This window comes from Hirundo rustica, chromosome 10 (genome assembly GCF_015227805.2).
Source record: "Hirundo rustica isolate bHirRus1 chromosome 10, bHirRus1.pri.v3, whole genome shotgun sequence".
In the NCBI taxonomy this organism is placed as follows: Eukaryota; Metazoa; Chordata; class Aves; order Passeriformes; family Hirundinidae; genus Hirundo; species Hirundo rustica.
This window is the reverse complement of record NC_053459.1, coordinates 21,208,269-21,228,632: the sequence shown is the minus strand read 5'-3', so window position 1 is coordinate 21,228,632 and position 20,364 is coordinate 21,208,269. Positions and strand designations below refer to the sequence as shown.

General features: G+C 44.1%; 1 protein-coding gene across 2 annotated transcripts in view; it reads left to right on the top strand.

The window, feature by feature from the left end:
* The window catches only part of FNDC3B (fibronectin type III domain containing 3B), a 185,830-nt gene that overhangs the window by 126,674 nt on the left and 38,792 nt on the right, over window positions 1-20,364 (top strand). For both annotated transcript variants that reach the window (XM_040073988.2, XM_040073989.2), the window contains 11 exons: window positions 558-617; window positions 3,358-3,496; window positions 3,811-3,864; window positions 11,394-11,518; window positions 13,624-13,798; window positions 14,450-14,536; window positions 16,178-16,316; window positions 16,849-16,920; window positions 17,415-17,533; window positions 19,030-19,135; window positions 20,132-20,304. In XM_040073988.2, the coding sequence (XP_039929922.1) occupies window positions 558-617; window positions 3,358-3,496; window positions 3,811-3,864; window positions 11,394-11,518; window positions 13,624-13,798; window positions 14,450-14,536; window positions 16,178-16,316; window positions 16,849-16,920; window positions 17,415-17,533; window positions 19,030-19,135; window positions 20,132-20,304 (1,249 nt within the window). The remainder of the gene's footprint in view (window positions 1-557; window positions 618-3,357; window positions 3,497-3,810; window positions 3,865-11,393; window positions 11,519-13,623; window positions 13,799-14,449; window positions 14,537-16,177; window positions 16,317-16,848; window positions 16,921-17,414; window positions 17,534-19,029; window positions 19,136-20,131; window positions 20,305-20,364) is intronic.

The following is a 20,364-nucleotide window of genomic DNA, read 5'->3' as shown; positions in this document are numbered from 1 at the left end:
AGTTGTCTTGGTACTGAAAGAGAGCTGAGTCCAGCTGTTTGGGTGTTAATTAAATGTCTCCTTGCTGTGGTCCTCGCAGGGAGCGTGGTTGTGGAGGAGAAAGCAATAAGTGAAACAGTGCAAGAAACTCTGCCTCTTCCTCTGAAGTTCAATGGGTCACTTTGTATAAAGTATTTTGAACAGGGAATATGGAGAAACTACAACAATAATGTTTGGGTTTCGCTCTTTTCAGCTCTGGGAGGGTTGGAAACCACAATGAGCTTTATACAAATATCAGCAAAATGTGAGGCAGCATTGAAATAAACCCATATTTTTAGCTTACTGAATAACTTGGTGTGAGAAATTCTTTTCTTCTTGTGCATATGGGGCTTTATGAAGTTTTCAAGAAACGTGAAATGTGTTGACAAATCGTGGGTATATGGTTTGCTACTGTTTCTCTTCGGAGGAATTATTTTTCTTCTTTCAAGTTGCATCACTAGAAAATCTCTAGATGTGCTAAGTGTGAAACTGCTTTGCATAATTTATTAATTGGTTGGGTTTGAATTTCTTTCCTGCAGTGGAGAAGAATTAGAATATCACCTGAAGGACCTTAGGCCAGCAACAGATTATCATGTCAGGTGAGTTAGCATGATTTGAATGTCACTTAAATATAAACTCTTCAATTCTATGAGAATAAACGGAAAGATTTTAAAGTAAATATACAGTGTAGTTCAAGAATTTCATGCTCACTTCTGTAAGTCTGTTTTTCAGTGGTTTCTAAATATTTTATCATAGATATGATAAACTGTGAGAGTGCTTTTTGAACAATACCTTGTTGTTGCCATTGCTGTAGTAAGAGGCAAAAAGAATTTTTTGTATCTGTATTTCTGTATGGATAACAGGCCTGGAAGTGCTTGTGTATGAAGGGAGGATATCTGAGGTCATTTAAAAATTTGACTCAAGCAGCTGGTGTTTCTTCAGTTCCTGTAACATGAACACTGAAAGTTCTCCACACTTCTTTCATAAGTAGTCCACGCTTTGGGAAGTAAATCTGCTGAGTACAGATCCATCTGACCATAGTCACTTCAGCATTTATTCCAAGAAAAAATGAGTTCACACTGAACTGTGTTGGTATTTTCGTAACGTATTTCTCTTTGATTCTGAAAGTGTGTTTTACACATTTATTAACACATTCTGGTTTTGCTCTCTGATGGTTCTAACACTGTGTTACCTGCTCATGTTGCTTTTTTTTTAAGACTTCATTTATGAACCAAGGCTTTGAATTTACATCCTGTTCACTTACCCTCAATATCCTTCTGAAAAAAACATCCTTTCACTCCTCTCTATTGTTCCCTTCTGTTTTCCAGACAAGGGCTAGGTTTGGCACACTGTTTCACATCAAGGTTACTCCTGTTTGTAAAACTTTGAAGAACAAACACACTGCTTCCAACCTCTTAAAAAAAAGAAAAAAATCCAACACCAAAATGTGTCCATCTAGATCTGATACTATAGCCTCTTTTTATTTTAAAGGATTGTTTCTAGTGGAGCCCTAAAATGAACTTTTCAAGTAGAAGCACAAGACCAGAAGGAACTTTTCATAAATGAGGAAAAAATGCAGCTCCTGAGTGGGGCAGGAATCTTGGCCTTAAGCAGTAAAGGGATAGTAACAAGGAGAAGATTGTAAAACACTGTTGAGCTTCCTTCTGAACGTTTAACATCTCTTTTGAAGCCAACTTCAAACACCAGAGAGGTCACCCCGCTCAGCTGGTCTGAGGTCTCAGTCAGTTTTAGGGGTTTGGTGGGTATTTGCCCCAGGTCCTGGCTGACTTCTCCCTCCCTGCCTACGGTTCCCTCCACCTCTGAGCAGGTTTGCCCATGTACAGGTCATTTGTGAAAAGTTAACAATAGCTTCTGTTTAAAAAGGAGTGACTAAATACAAAAGTCAGGCTTGCAAGGCAGCAGCGCTGTTTGTAGTGGAGCGAGCTGACACTGGAAACGGTGGCTGTTTGCTTTCCGCCATCGTTTTTTGTTGGGTTTTTTTCTTTTTTTTCCCTTCACTGAAACTGCGTTATGTATTAATGACTGTGAAGAAATAAATCTGTTGAGTAAAGAAATTTATGGGAGCAGCAGTTGCTGGGCAGATCGCCTTGGGTCTCCTTGACCTTGGCAGCATCTCTGAGGGCTTTGTCTCTACTGGACGAGGTGCTTGTGCTCATTGCTGCCCTGCTGAGCCCCGGGACAACGTGGAACGACCTGCTTTGCTCTGAGCCACCACCTGCTTCCCTTCAGGTGCATTGTTCAGGTGCCCTCAGAGCTGGCCGTGCTCAGTGTTTCGGTGGCTTGCAGAAGATGCCCCTTGAGCTCGTTTTCACGTGGATTTATTCCCCTTGTGGTGTGTGTTGGCTGCCGGGCCACGCTCATTTCCAGCACGCTCATGTGCCGCTAGCCGGACACAGCCTCGATTAATTAGTTGCATTTCTTGTGGCTCCTGCCTGCTAACAGGTGATGTGTAAAGCAGCACCAGAGCAGTTCTTGTCTGCCACCCCCAGAAGGTTCGATTCTACGTAGGTGGCCATTGTACATAAATTACTCTTATCTACCGAAAACAAATTTAGAAATTGCCCTTTCTTTAGCTCTGCATTCAAGCGCACAATAGCTACAGCCGCCTCAGAGGTCAATGTCTGGTCATGGCCTGAACTTTTTTTTTGAGTGGAAGACTTCCAATTTGCACTTTTGCTGCATGGAAAATGTGAAGGGAAAAAAATAACATCATTACTTTTTCAGAGAAAAGCACCTCGTGAGGAAGTGCTCAACTATATCCTATTTGCTTTCCTGTATTATTTGGTATTGCATGTTCTATGCTGAGGTCAAATTTGCTTTGAAGATTTTTAGTTTCTCACAGCAATGTTGCTGACCTCTGTTAGTTCTAGTCCATGGAGGTGCACTAAATTTTGATGCCTGTGCTATGTAGGAGAAGATTGTACCCCTGGAAGGAGAGCAGCAGGTACCTGCACTCAACGTGATACATGTGGATTGAGTGTAAACCAGGATTAAAGTTGATGCTTTCTTTTTCTGTTGTGTTTCAAGGAGGATTTGTGGAAGCCTGGCAGTAGGCAATAGGCAAGGAAATACTGGTGGAAGGAAAAGATCAGGAAGATAACTCAGTGGTCTGTGGGAATATTTGCACAAAACACACTGTTCCTCTTCTGCTGTAATTTTTTTTTTTGCATTCTTGTATAAATAAAGTAAGGACAGGCATTGGTCTGTGAAAAGCCTGTCATGAGAGGATGGTATCGTGGGTGCTTTGGTAGTCAAATACCGAGGTGGTGCCACTGGAACTGTCAGCACGTTTATAACCCGTTTGAATACTGTTTCCAGGGTATATGCAATGTACAACTCAGTAAAGGGATCCTGCTCAGAGCCAGTAAGCTTCACCACTCACAGCTCAGCACCAGAGTGTCCCTTCCCACCCAAACCCTCGCACAGGACCAAAAGCTCCTTAACCTTACAGTGGAAGGTAGGTAACACTTGGTTCGGGCAAAAGTACTGACAGTGAGCATAAATGTTGGAAATAATTGAAAGCTGAGACAGTCGTTTTTCAGTAAGGGACTTGAACTTGCTGCACTCTGAGAAATCCCTTCCTGTGCACCAACCTGACTTTTAAAATGTATGTGTTTCATTATGTCCAGCTTCTTCCCGGCATTCGTTAAGAGGTTGCCAAGCCATGTGCAAAGCTTTGGTTTCACTTGAAACTCTAGTCATTTGCCTTGGGGGAGGTGAAGCTGTTTTCTCTTATTCCCCAAATCACCTTTTGTTTATTTTTGTTCGTAGGCACCCATTGATAATGGTTCAAAAATCACCAGCTACCTTCTGGAGTGGGATGAGGTAAGTAGTAACTAATTGAAATAAATACACAAATAAATGGCACTCAGACTTTACAAGGATTTGCTGAGTAAAGAAAAGTAATTAAATACCGGAGAAAGTAGAAATGGGAAAATGAAATCCTGATGGCATTAGGTAAAGAGTTGGAAAGGTGAAAGAGGCAGCAGGGGGAAAAGTTTCCATTCTGTATATTTTATATAGAGACAATGTTCTGTTTCTGTACCCTTGAAACCTTTTATCACTCATTTGGTGTACTTTATTTGTTAATTCACTTTACTTACTATTTAATTGCTTGTGACGTCTTACCGTTCTGTTCATGATCTCTTTCTTCCGCTGCTGAGTGCAGAATAAACACTTGTTCCTGCCTTAGAGGAGAAGAGCCACGATCTTGCAGATCTGTCTGCAGAGAATGTACTCAGGGTCAAAATAAGTGTCCTTTGTGTAGTGGCAATTAGTCCCCTTCCAGACACAAAGGGAAATAAGCCTTCTCCTAAATATCTTCCATGGTTGGTGAGCACTGGGCTGTTGGGAGAGTGCCCTGACAGATGATGTGCAGGATTTGTTGGAGGTGTGTTCTTGTGAGTCCTCCCTAATTTCTGCCCCCCTTTCCTTTGTGCAAGCCACATTTCTGCAGAAAGCATGAATATTTTCTCTCAAGGGAAAGAATAAATATTGGGTGACAGAAAGGGCTTGGACAACATATAAATAAAAATCATGAGTGGGGAAAAATGAAGGGCGTAAAAGAGTGGTTCTAAAGTCTGAGGAACATCTCTTGAGGTCTTTTGTAGCCTAAAAATATTCTAAAGGGTGTATTCTGTTATGGATAGTTTTCCACCATGGCATTAGTGACACATTCCCTGCTCGTTCTGCTGCATGTTGGGTGTTTGGAACCACTCACTGTGCAAACATTTATTGTGTGCAGTGTCACTGCTAGAGGGGTCTGCATGATGGAACCTGACCTCAAGCTGGACTGTAACTTCAGAATGACTTGCTGCTGTCCCTCTGCACGTAATGGGAAAGCCAAAGGTTGTCACTGAAGAAGGGAAAAAGGGGAGTGTGAAGTCTGGGAAAGGAGATAAAGAGAGATTTCTCCGAAAGGGTGGGCCAGGATGATCCTCTTAGACCCGTGACACCTTGATTGTGCACTTGGGATTTCTTCCAAAGCTTCCAGTAGCTTGGAGCTGAAGAAACAGAGCAGCACAGAGCAGTGGAAATGTGGATGATTCCAGCCTGCAAAGGGAAGGGAAGCTACAGAAAGCCTTGTCAGAAGAAGGACCATCAACAGATAATTAATACAGTGCAAATAGTGTAATGTTATTTTTGACTACATGGAGTATAGGCATAATTTTGGATGTATATATAGGGCAATTCTAAAATCCTTCTGTCCTTCAAACTTTTTTTAATAAGAGTTTTGTCTTCAGAAGGAATGGTTATAACACCCATTTTTCACAGAGCAAAAGCAATTTGGTTTAGGGTAGTTCAGCTACCAGTGGGAAAAAACTAAGGCATCCAGATTCCCTTAGTCTACCTGTTTTAATTACCTTGTTTTCTCAGTAACAGCCCTGAAATCTGAGATTATAATGGGTAGCTGGCCAGCACAGATGAAAGAATAATGGCCCTGCACAAATTAATTTGGTACATCTCCAATGGTTTGACAGGACTCCTGGCTGAAATGTAGCTGTCAGGCTCTGGGACAGTTAATACCACAGGTGTAGCTTCTCAAAAATTCTTTTTCCTCTGATAAGAGACAGAAATGCAACTTTAAGCCACTGAGATTAAAGCTTACTATTAAAGCTTGTGAAAGGAAGAGTCTGAGGATGCAGGCTGGCTGTGCCTGGGTTTGCAGGAGCCTCATCACATGCAGTGGTGGGCTGGCAGGCTGCTGCACTCACTTTTCCACGTGCCACGGCAGGCTGTGCCTCTGAGGTGAAGCACATTTAGCTGCTGGAATTATGGCACCCAGGTACAAAAGAGAATTCACTTGCAGTGCCCCGTAGCCTCGCTCTTGGCTGTGTAAACTCCACGTAAGCAAAAGCGCTGCCTTCTCCACAAGGCCACCCTGTGTCCTGGTGGAATCAAGGAGTACATACATCAGGGCACCAGGAGAAGGCTTGCCAGGCAGCAGTGGACACGCTGCCAGATCTCAGCTAGAGCAGCATTCATGAGCTGCGAGGCGCAGGGTGAAACACAAACACGGGAAAATCGGCCATCGGGAGGAAATTAAATCGCGGCTGCGAAGCAGAGACGGCTTTGCGAGAGCAGAGAGCAAGAAATCTGTCAGGTGACAAAGGTGGGAAAGCACCCTGAAGTGGCAGCCTGCCTGGGAAGTTGAGTCCCTTCCTAGGAAAGGATGGTGTGGAAAGCCCTCACCACACTCATGGCAGACAGGTCCTGGAAGGCTTTATGCAAAGGCTGCAGATCAGACTCTGGAAGCAAAGCTGGCAAACCCTTCCAGTTGTGTCCCAGTCACACCAGTGTGCTCCCCCAGCCCAAGCAGAATTGCTCCTCCAAGCGAGGGGCTCCTGCAGCCCCTTTGTGCCCCTGGCTGGGGCTTCATGGGTGTCTGTCTGTCTGTCTCTGGGACAGCTCAGATCTCAGTGTGTCAGATGCTCAGCAGTATCTCACCTGGTTCCTCCTGTTTTTATGGGGCAGAGGCACGGTTTGTACATCCAAAGTGCCCCCAGGAGTGTAGGTGGCATCACTTGTATGTGCAGAAAACGAGTTTAGCTGGAAAGTGGCAGCAGAAGCACGCAGGATTAGATGAGGTGGGAAATTCTAGAAGATTATACTGCTAAATGTGTTGCTGTGCCAGCCCTACCCAGCTGCTGCTTTGGTTTAGTTCTGAGGTTTGGGGTTTTTCCTGAGCTACAGACTGAAAGATTTTGTTATTACATAAAGCTATTCCAGTTATCCTACATTTTTCGATCCCAATTTGGACTAAATGGTTTGTAATGTAACTGGTGCTCCATGTGTAGTTAGAAAACACAAATGCTTTCCCTTTACTGATCCAAGTCTTTGAATTAGAGCTGTTAATACCTTGCTAGTAAACTGTGATCTCTTAAAATGTGTGAAGAACTATGAAGGACACTTAATTCTTTAATAGGACAGTAAAAGATCAGTTCAGCAAATTGTCACTCTGATACACTGGATGTACCCTAGGAGAATTTCGACTGACTCTAAAGAAGTAAGGATCAGTCCCCGTCTCAGGTACTCTGGATTTCATTGGGACATTGATTGGAACATGCACCACAGGTGCATTAGTTGTCTGGCAATAAAATCAGTTAAAATTAGTAATTAATGAAAACTTCACCTTCTGGCTCTTTTGCTATGATCTTTGAACTTACAAACCTGAACTAATCAATTCATGACTTGGTGCCAGGATTGATTATTCAGGGTAAGCAAAAAGCTAATCAGGGAAAAAATAGCATTAAAAACACACCAGACAGAAAACATGACTGTAAAGGAGGTGATGCTTTCCCTGATGCCAGCATTCATCAAAATCAGTAAACTGTAACTGCATTGAAAAATGCTGCTGGCACTGCTGTAAGAACCAGGCCTTCGTTACTAATTAGATGTGAAATGCTCCTTGTGTGATTAAGTGGTAGTAAATAAATGTTTCTCTTGTGTATATGGATAGCAAGAGTATCCTATTCATTCTCGACGGGAAAGAGCAGGAATGTTCCTGAGCCAGAGACATCCCTCTCAGGCAGTGTGTGTCCCTGTTCTGTGAAGAACTCAAAGCAGCTTTAATTCTTACCCAGTGAGCAGCTCATTTTAATTTACTCAAGAGAGAGACTGATACAATACCACACTATTTCATGATTTGATTATGGAGAGTTAATAATGAAGGTTACGTAGAGATAAAAGGGGATAATTTTGTTCTACCACAAAGTTTTAAATTCCTCGAGGTAGCAGAGATGTGCTTGTTTATACCAGCTGATAATCTGAGCCAGGCATCTCAGTGCTGATCCAGCAGAGTTGGATACAGGGAGCTCCATGTTTGTGTTTGTTCACTTACCTGCCCTCTGAGTTTATTCTGTGGCTGGCTGTGCCACTCTTGTGAGACATGCAAGAGAGCCTTGGATAAAATTGGGGTTTGTGTATAATTTAGGGATGTTTTGTAGCTCCTTTGCTGCCTTCTCAGTGTTTGTGTATAGAGGAAATCCAGTTACTTGCATAACTGGGGCAGTAAATGCTTTGCAGAGATCTGAGGGTGTGTTGCACTAATTGTTGACAGTTTGCTCCGCAGCTCCGTGTCAGATTGAATTTCAGTCTGTTCCTTTTTATTGCCAACACGGCCCAGTCACAGAAGCCAGTGCTGGTGTGGCCACAGCAGATGTCAGTCCTGCATCCTGGCCACAGATGTGGCGCTGAGCTTTGCTCGTTCCTGTGCAGGACTGTGCTCCATTCCTGCATCGCTGTACCTGCAGTGGCCCCTTCCTCCTTTTGTCTTTATTTACTGCTGCAAGGAAACTCAGTCAACAAAACCCATTTCAAACCTCAAATCCCTTCTTCAATAAACACACTCTTCAAAGACAATCAAGCACCCCGAGTTAAGTGAGTGTGCAGCTTGAAATATTGCTGAAATAGCAGGCAGAGCTCTTAATTGTGTTTAAACCCTGCGTTGGAGCATTGTGCAATTTAGAATGGCTTTGTGGAGCTGAATTGTCCTTGTTTCCTCAGACAGGCACTGATGGTCCATCACAGGGTGGGCTGTCCTGGAGAAGAAAAGGGAATCCAGGCAGGAGAAGACTTCCACAGGCTGGGGCAGTCCCACAGCGCTCTCCCTCTGAAATCTGGCGATTACAAATACTTGCAGAAATGATACAGTGTATTTTAAGCAACTTACGAAACATTATTTGGAGGATTAAAAACTTGGATGCCGAGTGTACAAAGAATAGGAGAAGGATTCTGGGAAAGCTGTAAGACTCTTGGGTGGCAGCCAGTACCAGCCTGCCAGTTGTTCCTGTCTATAATTATGCCAGCATTAGTGCTTTCATAAATCTTGGGAGAGAAGGAGCGGAGAGGCTATTTCCAGGCTATTAATGCCAGGATAATTAGAAATATCGGCCAGCCTCTCCAATTAGTGCCAATAGAATCCAAAATACCAGCCAGTCTGAGTAATCTGAATACCAGTTGGTCTCTGGGTGAGTCTGGGGAATGTACAATACCAGTTCTGGAAGAGAAATATGTACAATATTAGGGTTTGTACCGTTATAAAGTTAAGGATACCTTAAATGTTTGGAGTTCTTGGCAAAGTTTTAACCAACCAGGCTGACCAAATGGGAGTTTGCTTGGCCCGTTGCTCTCAGTTCAGGCATTGTGCTGTAGGTGAGATTTTCCATGATTTCCCTTTTTAGCCAGCATTGTTTTATTGACCACATGCTTAGCAATTGGTCACTTTGTTCTCTTGGAAAAAAAGCACAGGAAAGTTATTTTTTAAAAAGGCATTTTTAAACAGAAATCGAAAATTAAATGTTTTCAATTATTTATAAGCAGCAGTCATTAAAGAGTCAAGGAAAAATTCATTTAAGGCAACTCAACCTGTAAAAGAGAGTTTGCACAGGGGAGAAAGATCTGGTTTTAGTAGTGCTGCACTGATGAATGGGTATTTTACTGAAACATAAGATTTCTAATTAGGTTTTGTATAGTCTGCATTTTAAATGCATTACTGCTGAGCTGAGAAGTGCGCTCACCTGTTACTTTTGTCCTAAAGAAACTCTATCATAGAGCTCTGTAACTAGGAATTCTATCGTTGCACTCTGGCCAGAGCTTTGAGATCTGAAAAGGTTTTCCTCATTTGCAAAATGTTTTTGCTTTGAGTTTCAAGATCCTTTTCCAATTCCACTGGTTAATTGACTTGAGCTGTGCAGTAATGCTACGTCTGGAGCAGGTGGGTGAAGCTGAAGGAGGTTGTGTGTAAAGGAGTTCTAGAACAAGTGTAGGCTCCCACTGTGTAAATAAAAGTTCTGGCGGTTTGCCAGCGTGCTGAATGTCCCTCCAGTGCCCCCACGTTGTCATGCTGTGCTGGAGATCTGTGTGGCTGTTTCTAACCTGCTAAACACGCTCTGGAGATTCACTACAAACATTTCAGGGAGCTTTTCCTTCTGTGTCACGGTCTGAGGGAGAAGAAGTAGAAATTGGCAGGAGCTGGAGGCTGGGCCAGTGAAAAATGCATGTCCCACTCGGGCATTTTTGAGATCTTTAGCGGTGATGTTCTGAGCATGGAGGAGGAACAGTGTGCAGGAGGGCAGAGCGAGCCCAAGGAGGCACAGCAGGTCAGGCTCTTGGCCTCAGGGGGGGATGCCTGCGTAAATTACAAAATAAAAATTAAAAAAGGTGCAGACATGTGTCAAAACTGGTAAATGGCTCAGCAGAACTTTTCAGTCAGAAGAAGTTGCAGAGAGGGGCATAACCCTGTCTTCTGCACACCATGGAGCGCGTGGATGTGCTTTGTCAGGCTTCCATTCTGGTGTGCTTTTGGGTACTTCATATTGTAATTGTCCAATATTGAGCGTTGAAATGAAAACCCCTTTCAGCCGCTTCAGTTCTGGTAGATACTATTTATGAGGAGCTGAGCAGTCCATGCCCTTTCTCCTGAAAGATTTCAAACTGACTGTTTTCCATGTGTGGTACAGATTGAGTCCGGGTATTCCCTGTTACTTTAGGGTCTCTGTCCTGCAAACAGCTCCGCTTTATTCCTGCCCCAGGGTGTGTATGTACCAAGCTGGGTGGATTGATAAGGGTTTTGTTTTAAATGAGGTGGGGTGGGTGAGAGAACTTCTGAGTGTCCTTCTGCTGAGGTACAAAGCAGTACCTGAGGAAGTATTTGGCAGCTGGAGAAGCGTCTGGATACCTTCTGGGCCGCTGCCTCGTGTTGTCTTTGCCAGGATGGATCGCTGCTCCGGGTCACGGAGATGTGAAGCTCCCATAAAGCATCCCCCTAACGAAGTTACAAACGCTGTGCGCTCATCACACGCCGTGTGCTCCGGGCGGGGGGCCGGGTGCAGAGCCTGGCACCTGCAATATTCCTCCGGGATGAGTTCAATTCCGCCCCGGAGAGCACGGGGAAGGTCACACCCAGCTTGTCCCGCTGGCTGTGGCCGTGCTGGACCGTGGGGAGCGAGAGCCCTCTTGTGGGATCGGGAATTCCTGAAGCAATCCCAGCCAGGGATGCGCGTGTGGAGGACAGCGCTTGCAGAGAAATGCTGGCTGCCCGGGCTCCTGTGGCCGAGTAAAATCAGAGATTCATTTCACTCATAATTTCCCCACTTTTTTGGTGGTGAGTGGGGTAAATTGCGTTTCGGGCTGGAGCTGTAGACACATCTCACAGCTAGAAGAAGGGGAGCGTCTGACAGCAGGGCAGGCTGTGCTGATCTGTGTGATTTTCAGAGCTCAGCGATGCTGTCAGTGCCTGCACAGCTCCCTTTACGGAAACGTCGCTTCCTGATGCCATTTAGCAGCTCCTTTTCAAGCGAGCGTGGCGTGGTTTCGTTGCATAGCGATCCGATTCCAGATGTCTCTCTTTCTAGGGAAAGAGGAACAGCGGTTTCAGAGAATGTTACTTTGGGAGCCAGAAGCATTGCAAGCTGACCAAGCTGTGCCCAGCTCTGGGTTACACCTTCCGCCTGGCGGCCCAGAACGACATCGGTACGAGGTGAGTCCCTCAGGGTGCACGCTCTCCTGAGAAAAAGGCGTGTTTGAAAAGTTCACCTGTCAATGCCAGCATAAAGAGGAATTTCTGGACGATTTTTGTTTCTTTTCTCTTCCTGGTAAGTCAGGCATTCCTTGGTGATATCCTTCACCCCCCCAACCAGGGAATTGCTGTGTACCTTCAGCATGATGAGATCAGCCTAAGCAGATAGGCTCCTTTTCAGGTGTTAAATGGTGTTTTGTGGTCTATTCCTAATACAAAAAGAATACATCTGTTATGTAAAATTCCCACTAGGGACCTCTGTGAACCAAGAAAAACAAGCAAGGGGAAGCTGAGTTCCAGATTTTGAAAGGCATCCTGATATATTTATTTTCCTGGTTTAAAGCAAAGCCCTTCTGTCTCTTCTCAGCAGTACAGTCCCTTCCTTCTTCAGGACTGGCAGGGCTGGCTGATGGGCTGGGAAAGAAGGGAGGGACAGGCACATCCGAGGCACTGAAAGATGGGGTTTAGCTCCTGCTTTTCCTTGCACGTGAAGTGATGCACTCACGTGAAGGTGGGTGAGGAATCGGAGTGAGTTCAATCCTCTGCTGCTAGGGAGCACTGGGATGAAATGTTCTGCAGCTGAGGGGCAGAGTGTGCCCAGAGAGGCATTGTGCTGCAGGGGCACTGCGTGCTCCTGTGCTCAGGCAAGCAGGGCAGGCCAGGAAGGGTTTAGCTGTGAAGAAGCCAAACATCCAGTGCCCTTGTGTACTCCTTTATTGTCCTTCTTAGCTAAACAGGATCTAATCATTATTACAAGGACACAAAAGAAACACCAGTGGTATATAACAATGTGTTTTGTGGAGGGAGACTCCTGCATTGTTCTCTCTTCTGAAACACAAAGCCTCTCAGTAATTTATAGCTTTAGAAAGCTTCTTTATTCATGTTCCTGTGTTTTCCCTGCCATGGACTGAGACCACTCATGTGTGCACAGAGTCCCTTTTCCCAACTTCTTGCAAGATTAATTCCCTCCCCATTGAAATAATATTCAATGTGGAGAGATAGAGGGGATTTAGCTGGAGCTGCTGAGTGTAACTGGAAGGGAATTGGGTTTGTGCAGATTTCCCAGTTCTGGCATCTTTTTTCTTTGCCAGATTCCAGATTTTTAAAGTATCTTAGTTCATGTTTCAACACTCCTCCCCTATCCCTACCCCTGGTTTTTTTGTTCTTTCTCCCTTTTTTGCTCTCCCCTCAGGCTACTGAGGAAGGAGTGAGCTAAAAACTATTTATGGTCAGCTGCTCTGTGCTAAGCTGTGAGATAAGCAGCAGCAACACGTGCCTTATTTTTATAGACAGCACTCAAAATTAAGGCATGATAATGTCATCTAACACTTCATGCCATGAGATGCTTTTGGTTTGTTGTAATGCTTGTGGACTTAACATGTATGATGGTTTTTGTCTTTTTTGGCTTTTAGTTATAGGTGGTTTATTTAAATATAAGTGTATTTTAACAAATAGGTTATTTTTGAGAGAGAAGATTGGAAATAAGGAGACTTGGTTTTTTCTGTGTGTTAAGTTAATGGTGTGACTTTGAGGCACAAAATGTGTTTTGTACTTTGGAAACGGATCTGAAAATTTCAAGAATGTCACCTTCCATTGAGAGCTTGATCAGAGTTTATAGAATTTGTATTCTGCACATCTCAGGTTCAACATCCAAAAGTTGAACACTTGAGGCTTTATTTCCTCTGCTTTAGTTCCCCTTTGTTAAATGAGATTTTCCTCCACAGTTAATACCAAGTTAACATTTTTAGGCATTCAGATATTTTTTTTCCAGTGCTATTGTGGTGAGATCTGTAAAAATGACTGTGAGGACACGTTATCCTGCACTTTTTTTTTTCTATTCTTAGTTTTGGCATTTCCCAGCTGGGTGTTCATCTTTTCCACCTGAGAAATTTGAACTTTGTCCAAATCTTTTGAAAATGTGAAATATTTCCCTTAAGTACGCTGAGGTTTAGGTTTCTTTAGCTTTGTGTTTTTGCGGTGCTGTTTTTCCTTTGTTTGGGAGGGTCTTGGAGCTTTGTTTGCTTGTTTTTAATATTCCCCTCTCTCTCTGCTCTGTCTCTGAGCAGTGGGTACAGCCAGGAGGTGGTTTGCTACACTGCAGGCAATATTCCTCAGACCCCTTCTGCACCGCGGCTCATTCGAGCTGGCGTGACGTGGATCTCATTGCAGTGGAATAAAGTAGAAGGGTGCACACCAGAGGAAGTGATTTCCTACACCCTGGAAATTCAGGAAGAAGATAATGTAAGTACTGTGCTGCTGTATAGTGCACGGCCTAAACTGAGTTTTGATTTATTAATGGGAGATCAGTGAGAAGAAGCATGGAGTGCTGCTTTGGAGGGCCTTCCAGGAGTACTGGGTACTTGGCAGGGTGGAGCTGTGTGATTTGCTCTGCTGCACAGCAGAATTAGGAATCCTTAGCTAAAAAAAAATCTCTGCTGTCATCTGTGATTACTTACAAAGCCACACAGGATTCTGTGAGATACAGAGCAGCTTGTCCTTAGCTAGGTCAGTCTGCCATGTCCTCCTGGCTGCTCCTTGGTGGCCTTGTGCTCTGTCATCTGTCACTTCCAGTTCTGTAGCAGGTTAACCTGTCATGGCTGGTTTTGTGCTTATTTTGCAGCAAAATTACGTTATTCAGGGCAGCTGCAACATGTTTCTTCTAAATAAAAGGTATTACAGCCTTGCAGTTCAAAAGTAGTAGTAGTAAATAATATTATTATTATATATTTTATATGTTTGGTTTTTTCTTGTTTTGTTTTGGTTTTGGTTTTTTTTAAGCACTCAGCTATAAAGCCCCTTTGCTGTAGCATATTGTTAGGTACAGACTAACACAGGGAACACTTTCTCAGACTCCTCAGTTATGGGAATTTGTTTGGTTTTGTATTTTTTTAGGATAGCGTGTTTCACCCGAAGTACACTGGAGAGGAGCATGCCTGTACTGTGAAGAATCTCAGAAGAAGCACACAGTATAAATTCAGGGTAAAGTCTTTTCCCTCTTGTCATTGTGTAGTGTTTTCTGTATTGGGCTTTTTCCAGGCACTACAGGGATCCTTTAGTGCTCCCTCCAAAACTGAGTCATCAAATACAATTTTGCTTTATACCGTGACCTAATATATTAAACTCTTAATTGTATTTCTGCTTTTATCACACAGGAGATACTGTTGCTCAGACTTTGGGGAGCAATCACAGTTCTCAGCACCATGTGGGAGGATGCTGTAGAAGTGCAGCTCAGGGTGTTGAGGTGGTCATAGTTGGCTGCATTGCTCCCAAAAACCTGCTCCCTGGTGACAAATCCCATCTCCCTTCTACAGAATGCAGCAAACACTGTCAGGTGCCCAGCCAGTGCAGGGGCCTGTGTTTCCCTGGCAGCCACAGATGGAAGTGTGGCCGGTTCTGGAGCTGGTTTTTAGCAGCTCTTGGTGTCTTCTACTCTCTGGATGCTCATAGACACAGAGCCCCTGAGAGATGCTCTGGAGGCTTCCTGCAAACACCAAATTCAGTCATTTTCCTCTGTGCTGCTGAGGTCTCTGATCACAGCACTGTGCTGGGTGCTGCTGTTGAGGAGAAGGCAGTGGGCTTTATCCAGGACCAGCTGTGGTGCCACTGTCCATCCATCCCTGACTGTCCACTGCAGTGGCTCCTCAAGATGTGCCACACCCAGAGTGTTGTGTCCTTCTGGAGATGGCCAGAAGTGTGTGTGTGGCCACACCTGGCTTCTCTAGGTCTTAGTAATTCAGGAGCAACAAAAAGAAAGGGTCATAGAATGGTTTGGGTTGGAAAATCCCCTGATTCCAACCCTCCTGCTGCAGTCAGGGTCACCTTCCACTAGACCAAGGTGCTTCAAGCCCTGTCCAACCTGACCTTGAGCACTTCTGTCCCTGGAGCACGAACACTTCTCTGAGCAGCTGTGCCAGGGCCTCACCACACCCACAGGGAACGCTCCTTTCTTACTGTCTGGGACAGAAGACCTTGTGAAGCTGCCTGAACTACCCAAAGAATTGGGAATTTTTTGTGTTGTCACTCTGAGATGATGCCTTTTAGCTTAGTGTTGTGAAGGCTGCTGTGGCAGGTGAGAGAAGAGAACCCTTAGTGCTTCTTTGCAGCCCTGCTTTCAAATTAAACATGGATTTTACAAAACTGCATTGATACCAGAACCGATCTGTAGCCTGGTGTCACTGGCTACAGGCACAACTTTGATCTGACTTTTAATTGTGATTACTGATACTCTGAATTACTTTGTTGTAAAGAGCAGTTAGAAGTAGCTCCAAGACAAAAATAGCAAAGTTATTATTATAGTTCTCTTATTTTTCTTTTATGAGAAAAATACTGCAAATAGACAGTTATTTTAACAAGTGACTTTTTCTTTGAAGGGAAAATCAGCCCTGCTTTTATCTTAAACATGTCCTGATATATTGCTGATGTAGGGGGAAAAATCATTGTGGTTTGCAAAGAAACATCATTGACAATCTAATATCTATTATTACAATTCCACACACTTTGGGATGTGACATACTTTCCAGTTTGGTGACATTTGTGCAATCACTGAAAGAGATCTGATGCAGAACTGCCAGCAAAGCAGTTGCAGTGAACAAGGGCAAACTCGTTGTGGTTTTGTTTCAGCTGTTTGCTTCCAATGTGGAAGGGAAGAGTTCTCCCAGCGAAGTGTTGGTCTGCACAACCAGCCCAGACAGGCCAGGACCTCCAACCAGACCTGTGATCCAGGGGCCAATAACATCTCATGGCTTTAGTGTCAAGTGGGGTAAGCCAGCTCAGATTGCTGGAGCAGAACTTTTTGTGGTCGTAAGAAATTGAAATAAAGTCGTGTAAATACGTGATAGAATTTAGATTTTTCATGCTCCTTCTCAGTCCAAAGTTGAATGTGTTTGGAGAACTTGACATGTTGATTTTTTAATATCCTAAAAGGTGTGTGGAGGCTCTTGTGTGTTCAGAAGCAAAAATGTTTTGTTTTTAACTCGCACTCAAGCGCATCTTCAGGCTTTTCACTCTCCATTTCATGTCCCATTGCAGCTTCATTTCAGCTGCTTCCTTTATTAATGGGGCAAACCTGCACACAGCTTCTCTCGCAGTGCTTTTTCCATAGATTTTGTTTGGATCCTCATTATCCAGCAGCCTTACTCTGGTTCATGCTGAAAACAAATATCTGTCACCCACTTCTGCTGCCCATTACCTGGTGTAGTTAATGTGGAGCAATTTGTGGAGAACGAGCTGGATCAGAAACAGGTTTGCTAATTGTTTTATCTTTCACTCCTATTCTTGTCTTATTTTTTCAGATCCTCCACAGGATAATGGTGGTTCAGAAATCCTAAAGTACCTGCTGGAGATTTCTCAAGGAAGTCCAGAAGGTAACTTGAGACAAGTTGTTTCAATTTCAAAACACTGTGGCTACTAGGTGGAAGTCTTAACTCTTTAGGTTATTATTGTTATTGCCATTAATGCCCTAATAATGTGATTGAAACAGAGTTATGCACTTTGCAGGATTCCTGGGTGAGCTGGGGTTGGATTTTGGGAAGGTGTTGCAGTGGGTTTTTTAGGTATCCTCTTTTTACTAATAATGACAGAATTTTAGGTTATGTGGCTAAATCTAGAAATAGTTTTATTTTTGTGTATATATTTGCACATTTATGTATTATGTATAATATTCATGTTATTTATAAGTATATATATTTGCATATATGTCTGTGTTACGTCTTCAAGAGGGAAATAACATTCATAGTAATACTAATGATTCTCCACAAAATCATTTGTGGAAGACCACACTGAAGGTTTTCCTTTCCCCTAGACACTCCTAAATGTGTTGCTTTCCACTTGTTTAAACTTGGATATATCTTGTTTTTAGCAAATCAGTGGGAAGTGGCCTATAGTGGCTCTGCTACAGAATACACCTGTACTCACTTGAAACCAGGCACTTTGTATAAACTCCGGGCGTGCTGTATCAGCACTGGTGGACACAGTCAGGTGGGTATTACCTAACAATAAGGGCTATTGGGTTTATATTTTTCAGAGATTTATCTGCTAATTTTACTAAAATACTTACTGTTTTCAAAAGAAGGGAAATGTTTTCCCTGTAGTGCAGTAAAAACCACACTGGTTGCAGTTAATCTCATGCTGCACGTTGCTGAATTTTAGATTTCTATGCGTACATGATTGTCTTTTCAGCAAGCTGCAATTTAGTGCGATTTGGTTTCCTCAAAACCAATCTGTAGTACTTTATATTTACATTAGAAAAGACCATCATGTTTATCTGATGTGGCCACTTGCTTGAAAAGGGCCACAGACTCTTATGTGCTTGACTTTGTACTGACTGGAGAGGCAGAAAGAGGTAGTTGTGACAATTATCTTTCATGTGACTGAATCCTTTAAGTTTTTGGGTTCCTTTTTTCAGACCCTGATTTCTGTAATTCCCCTCTTTAACTGAAATTCACTTCAGTATATACACACTTATTCCTCCTGCTTTGATATGATTTTTCTCATTTAAGATTGAGTACTTCAGGCCTTGACATTACTTTAAAAACAGGGAAAATTAAAACAGAGAGCCCAGTATTGAGAATGCTAATGAAGGAACTCTATTAATTGTGTTTGTACTAACATGCTTGGTAGCATCTCCTCTCCTTTACTGTTTATATAAATTTCCATAAAATGGTGGGTGTAGAGGACAATTTCCTGTGCTGCTCTGTAGCTGTGGCTCACTTTGAGCATTGTGGTTGTGCCAGAGGGGTAACTGAGCTGTGCTCATTCCAGAGGGGTAACTGGGCTGTGTTAATTCCAGAGGGGTAACTGGGCTGTGCTCACTCCAGAGGGGTAACTGGGCTGTGCTCACTCCAGAGGGGTAACTGGGCTGTGCTCAATCCAGAGGGGTAACTGGGCTGTGCTCAATCCAGAGGGGTAACTGAGCTGTGCTCATTCCAGAGGGGTAACTGGGATGTGCTCATTCCAGAAGGGTAACTGGGCTGTGCTCAATCCAGAGGGGTAACTGGGCTGTGCTCATTCCAGAGGGGTAACTGGGCTGTGCTCATTCCAGAAGGGTAACTGGGCTGTGCTCATTCCAGAGGGGTAACTGGGCTGTGCTCACTCCAGAGGGGTAACTGGGCTGTGCTCATTCCAGAAGGGTAACTGGGCTGTGCTCAATCCAGAGGAGTAACTGGGATGTGCTCATTCCAGAAGGGTAACTGGGCTGTGCTCAATCCAGAGGAGTAACTGGGATGTGCTCATTCCAGAGGGGTAACTGAGCTGCTATAATCATTCCAGAGGGGTAACTGGGCTGTGCTCACTCCAGAGGGGTAACTGAGCTGCTATAATCATTCCAGAGGGGTAACTGGGCTGTGCTCATTCCAGAGGGGCAACTGGGCTGCTGTGCTCATTCCAGAGGGGTAACTGGACTGTGCTCACTCCAGAGGGGTAACTGGGCTGCTGTGCTCATTCCAGAGGGGTAACTGAGCTGTGTTCTCCCCCAGTGCTCCGAGAGTTTACCTGTCCGTACGCTGAGCGTCGCGCCAGGCCCCTGCCGCCCGCCCCGGCTCCTGGGCAAGCCGAGGCACAGGGAAGTGCAGCTGCAGTGGGGTAAGCCAGTGCAGCATCCTGCTGCTCTGAAAGCTTTGGTTCTGCTGCTCAGCTGCTGATCTTGAGCCTTTGTTTCTGCTGCTCGTGTCCTGTTCACTGGGAAGTGCGCAGCAAAGTCCAGTGGGGTCTGAGCAAGCCAGAGGTGCAGCTTCTCATCAGGTGTGGTGGCTCAGTGTTGGATTTCTGAGCTCAGCTGAACTTTAGGTCTTACACTCTGCTCCCACTTTATTTTTCTTAGTCCTGTCCCTCTCAGGGCTATTAAGTATCAGCTTCATTAGAATATCTGTCCTTTTATTTCAAAAACACGATGTGATTCAAAATCTTTTATTTTTTTTTATTCCTTTGCAGTATTGGCTTGGCTGAAGCGTTTTGGTATTCCTAATGTATAACTTTCAAAAATTTGAGTTAGAACATATTGAGGAGTTTGGGTGGCATTTAAATCCTGATCCACAGTATAACACACATAATCTCTTGGACTCCTGGTATTTTGCAAAGATGTTGGACTACAATCTTGGCACTGAATTGTCAAAAAATGCCCATTTTTTCAGTATATAAGGCACATGCCAGTTTCCAACAGAGTGTTTTCTTTACAGCGGTAATCTTGCAGCATCCAAGTATTTTTGTGGCATCGTTTTGTTAAGCCAAATTCTGGCTAAGTAAAATTTCTAACTGTCAGATATATTTCAACACCGGTATAAAAATTCACCCAAATGCTTCCTGGAAGCATTTTGGTGGCTTCTGTTTTTTCTGATCCCCAGGCAGTTTGATTCTGTGATACTGGCTTGTAACATAACGTGCAGGTATTCATATCAAATGTATATCAAATGTATTGGTTTCATGGGCAAAAACAAAGGTGCCAACAACAAAAGTGAGATATCTGTGTGTGTACCTATACACAGAAACAGAAATACACATTTCTGTGGGATGTGAAGTAACAAACGGCTCTTCCTGGCACGCTTCCCTAACGTTATTAACAGATGACATGATCTCTTTCAGACGTCCCTCAGTCAGAAGGCGGCTGCCCTGTCTCTGAGTACAGTGTGGAGATGACAGCCCCTGAAGAAGTGGTTTCTGAGGTGTACCACGGGCCTGAGCTGGAGTGCACCGTGGGCAGCCTCCTCCCCGGGGCCACGTACAGGTTCCGCGTGCGGGCGCTGAACGACGGCGGGGTACGTGCGCTGCCGCCGCCTCCGAGCCGCTCACCGGGGGGGGGCAGGGGGAGGTGGGCA